This window comes from Priapulus caudatus, unplaced genomic scaffold, assembly GCF_000485595.1.
Source record: "Priapulus caudatus unplaced genomic scaffold, Priapulus_caudatus-5.0.1 Scaffold714, whole genome shotgun sequence".
Lineage (NCBI taxonomy): Eukaryota > Metazoa > Priapulida > Priapulimorpha > Priapulimorphida > Priapulidae > Priapulus > Priapulus caudatus.
In genome coordinates, this window is record NW_014577775.1 from 123,595 (window position 1) to 128,775 (window position 5,181).

The 5,181-nt window shown below is 42.6% G+C and overlaps 1 protein-coding gene across 1 annotated transcript in view; it reads right to left on the minus strand.

Moving 5' to 3' along the window:
• The window catches only part of LOC106813007 (putative ATP-dependent RNA helicase TDRD9), a gene marked incomplete at its 3' end in the record, with an annotated part of 47,906 nt that extends 43,780 nt beyond the window's left edge, over positions 1-4,126 (minus strand). Inside the window, exon 1 of the mRNA XM_014817050.1 lies at positions 3,848-4,126. Coding sequence (XP_014672536.1) covers positions 3,848-4,026 — 179 coding nt within the window. The remainder of the gene's footprint in view (positions 1-3,847) is intronic.
• Positions 4,127-5,181: the final 1,055 nt, after the last annotated feature.

A 5,181-nucleotide genomic window follows, 5' to 3' on the forward strand; every position in this document is an offset into this window, starting at 1 on the left:
TGTCAGGCCCGCAGTGAATCCCGTGTCGAAACTTGTATGTGAATCGTGCAGAATGGCTTCGATCCGTAGACTATGTTTCAAACGTGTACTATGTAGACGGCTCAGCCTGGCCGGTTTAAACTACGGGTAAAGAACAGCAACAGAGCTGGCCTATCACGTCCACGCACGGCGTGGCGAGCACGTGTCGGTGATTGACAGTTGCCGAGTTTACGATGTTTCTGACAACGGGCCCCTGGTCATTATATAATATATAGCAGATTATATGGTCAATACGTGACGTTTACCTTGTATACAGGCGAATGCGAGCGACTTCATCAGCACACAGTCGTGACATGATTGATCATCGTAGAATGGTTCCAAAATGCATGATATGATGAGCGACCGCCGTCGTGTTGTCAGGCCCGCAGTGAATCCCGTGTCGAAACTTGTATGTGAATCGTGCAGAATGGCTTCGATCGTATTTGAATCCTGTAGAAACACATGTGAATCCCGTGTGGCTCGGCCTGGCCGGTTTAGAGTACGGGTAAAGAACAGCAACAGAGCTGGCCTATCACGTCCACGCACGGCGTGGCGAGCACGTGTCGGTGATTGGCAGTTGCCGTAGGCGTGTCTCGACAGAAAACGTTTAAATTCCGTTTTTGACGGCTATAGGACGCGCGCACATTAGCCAACAAAGTTATAGGGGGTATTTCGAGCCGTGCCCCATCTTCGTGGCTACTCAAAACGCTCGTGCTATGAACAGAACTCTCGGTTTTGGTTTTCCCGATCATCTTCCCTTATACCTAAAGGTACTCGTTGAGTATTCTGAAAGTGCAGGTTAGTTGTTTTGGCGGCCACTACGTGGCGTGGTCGTGCTGGTGCACGAGGATCGGCTGCGAGACGTCTAGGCTATGAAAAATGGAAAAAAAATATGGAACCCAAAATGACCAAAAAAACTTTTTGGTCGCGGCTATTTTCGTGGGTCAATCGGAGGACAGCAAACATAATTTTTTAAGGATGGCGTCACTGTCAGTGTGTGTCTCCGTGCGTGCGTACGTGCGTGTGACGGTTTGTGTGCGTGTGTGTCCGTGTGACGGTGTGTGTGTGTGCGTGCGTGCGTTCGTGCGTGCGTGCGTGCGCGCGTGTGTGTGTGTGTGTGTGTGTGTGTGCGTGCGTGCGTGCGTGCGTGCGTGCGTGCGTGCGTGCGTGCGTGCGTGTGTGTATGTGGTGAGTGGGTGTGTGTGTGTGTGTGTATGCCTGCCTGCCTGCCTGTCTGTCTGTCTGTCTGTGTATGTGTGCGTGCGTGTGTGCGGGCTGGCGCGCGTGTGTGCGTGCGAGTGTGAGGATGCGTGCGCATGTGCATGTTCCACATGATGTGGCCGGTGTGCGTGCTGGAGTAGAGTTTTCTTGTTCAACTTGGACTGTTTCTGATTAGCGACTTTTTTAAGAATATATTAATGTATACCTCTATTGACATAGTACCATTCATATCACTATATCGCAAGAGAAAGGGTGAGAAGGATATATCGGTAACACTGGGGTGGGTGTATAGTGAGACAACTGTCATATCCTTATTTTGTTGCCGGTATCATCGCGAGAATGTATCTTGAACATGAAATTCTTTATATTTCAGGCGAAAGTTGAATCTTCTATTGGTGCTCTCTATGGTTGGTTTAGAAATGCATCTAGTTTAGATTCTGAGTAAGTCTCATCATGTCCTTCAATCTCTTTACTGTCATGTGTGCAATTTTAAAATCCTAAAATGGCACTTATCGCCGTATAATAGAAAATGAATTTGTAGACATTGAATTGAACTTGTCATGTATAATCGTAGCATGTGAACATCTTTTTTTAAATTTTTAGGACATTGGAACTGCTAAGAAAGAAACACAATCATTTTCTCAATAAAGGGTTGTCAGACCTACCCGAGTCATACGAAGTAAGGGTATTATCAGTGTTTGTTAAATGGAATGTCTCGTGATATAATTGCAACTAAAATACTAGTTACTACTGCTACTATTTGGTAAATACATTAAGTGCAAGCACTAAAGCAGGCTCAGTGATCCAGCTAGTTTATCATATTTGTTAGTTCACTCTTCTCTAATCACCTCACATAGATTTGTATATAATCGTTGGCATTTGCTTGCCAGTGTTTGGATGCAAGCAGGCCTTGGATGTGTTACTGGATACTTCATAGTTTGCTACTGTTGGATGAACCGATCTCTGATGAAATAAAATCAAGGTAAACCAGTGGTTTTATGTTCACGAACTCGGTTAATTATAGCTATAGATCAACCTGTCTAAGATGTTGATCACTTGTGTGTTATGGCATTTATAAAAATCACAGTTTGTATATATTCCCATCACACATTTATTATACCTTCGTTATCTTATATTAACCTTAAACCATATAAATCGGAATTAATTTAGTATTAGTTTTTGAAATCGCTGACTCATTTCATGCTTAGATTCATAATCATAGAGGTCTGAGCTGCTCTTGGTGCTACCTACTAGAGAGTTAACTCAAGTTGCATTCGAAGTAGGAGGGAATTTGTGTTTGATAAAGAGTCGAATTTTTTCTGCTTTGTTTGAGTCAAAGTTCTGAAAAACCGATGTCTATACAGTGTAGCACAGTTTCTTGGAAAGTGTCAGAACCCTGATGGTGGATATGGAGGCGGGCCAGGGCAATTATCACACCTAGCTCCCACGTATGCTGCTGTCAACGCTCTATGCATTCTTGGCACGGAGGAAGCATTTAAAATCATTAATAGGTACTGTGTATGAATATAGCTAGAAGCGGAGTGTAGATATTGGTGATATTATACAAAATTCTCCTGCTGTTACCAAATCTACTGAAAACTAGCGAGCATGTTTTACTGCTAATGATCCTAAACAAATGTGCATATCATTCTGTAAATCATATGGGATTTGAAAAATTATATACATTATCAGAAGCAAGCATTATTTTCTATTATTGACGATGTCGCTTTAATGTAGGGAGACACTGCAGACATTTCTACTAAAGATGAGAATGCCAGATGGAGGTTTTGCCATGCATGAAGATGGGGAAGCCGATGTCAGGTCAGTTATGAATGAAACTGGTTATTTGTGCCCAGGTTTTGTGGATTATTCATAATGTTAGTCTGCATGATAATAGAAGGAACTGCACATGTAAGCACAATAGAAAGTTTTCGTAAAATGTTAGAAAGGGTGTAATAACAAAATATTAAATAGTAAAGGGTGTAATATAAACTGTAATATGAATTGCACCACTTCAAAATTTGGGGAAATTGTTTCAATTTCTACCAATCAGAACCCCTCTTTCATCAGATACTGCTGTTAGACTTGTCAACTTTCTCCTCCATAAAATTTATTAGCGAACGTTCAATGTGCCAGGTTTTAAGTGCCAAGGGGGAGGGGTACGTACCCCTCCTTTAATGTGTGTGTTTTGGTCGTTTCAGAGGAGCCTACTGTTGTGCAGCGATCGCCACGCTCATAAACATAGCAACGCAGGACATCTTCAAAGGAACGCCAGAGTGGATTGTGAGGTACGACTGAAATTGCATGTGCAATCGCGTAATTTTACGTCATTTCGCGGTTTAGTAGGCCGTCATTTCGCGGTTTAGTAGGCCGTCATTTCGTGTCATTTCGCGGTTTAGTACTAGTAGTAGTAGGTACCGTCAGGCAATAGTAAACTCAGTATTCAGTACATCGAACACACTTACTACTTAGCACTATACAGATACACTATACTATAGTATAACTTGTGAGTACACCCGTGCACTGATCAGACTGATGGCATACTCTAGACTGGTTTCCTTGCTTCTCGTTACGCAGCATCACAGAATACATATATGGTGGCAATCACCTTGCACTTGCAGTTGCAGCACCTCGGCCTACAATACGGGCTGGAACTGGGCCGGTATGTAGACTCCAGCCATGACCACCTGTCGTGCTACGATTAACTGTCCTAGCAGTGGCTGCTTTACCGATGGCAAACCAATCGTCTATGTGCTCGAGCGACAATTCTTCACATAACCTGCTCATATTTACATGCTTAAAATAAATAACGTGAGTATGATAAAACGTTTAAACGTATCAGAATGAGAACTCTAACCAGAAGTTGTACCGGAAACAAGTGGCGCAGACCTGCGCAGACGACCGTATATGTGTAGCATCGGTTTATATCGTAGAATTCATATATAATATTGTTCATATTTATACGTTATTTATATTTCAACTTTTTAAAAATGATTAAGAACCAAACAAACAAAGGATTTTGTAAAATATTGAACGAATCTTTACATAAAGAACCTGAATCACCACTTGTTGTTGTACGAGTACACACGGCTAAAAAATTCCCCATGACATTGATAGCTTGGGGAATCCGATTCTGTATGAATTGTTATTGCACGTGATTACATGATTTTTATTTTTTGGTATCAACGCGAACCATAACGAGATACGGGCAGAGGAGATGTCAACTTCACAATCGCTGAGATGCCTGTGGGTGAATTTACCACATGAAAAGTGCAAAGACGATGGATGTTCATCACATAGTTACGTGGAACAGGTGAGCCGTGAGCCGGTGTCGGTGAGGTGTGTCACTGTGACTCTCTGTCTCTGTGTCAGTCAGTGTGACTGTCACTGTGTGTGTGACAGTGTCACTGTCACTCAGACTCAGGCCATCCTTAAAAAATTCGGCCCAAGGATAGAGAACATGGGTCCCAATAAAACCAATGTGCCTAAACCTAACCCTAACCCTAATTCTAACCCTAACTCTAACCCCAACCCTAATCCTAACCCTAACCCTAACCATAACCCTAACCATAACCCTAACCTATTATATTGATGTAATATTATATTTATATTGATGTAAATGACATTGGTTTTATTGGGACCCATGTTCTCTATCCTTGAACCAAAAATTCTATGTTTGCTGTCCCCCCGACCCATGATTTTTTTAGTGGGTAGGTAGGTAGGTCTTTTTTTGTGAGGCATAATAGTTATTTTAAGTTTGTCTTCATGTTTGCCACACATGCTTTGTGTTTTAGTCTTAACTACTATTACTAACTACTGAACCAGATGAGACGGGATACTAGAGAAGCGTTGCCGAAAGGAGATGTTGATCCGAAGCGCTTAAGCGCAGATCTTGCGCACAGTTCCGGCGGCAAGGCGCACGCGACCGCCGGGAACGTCCTA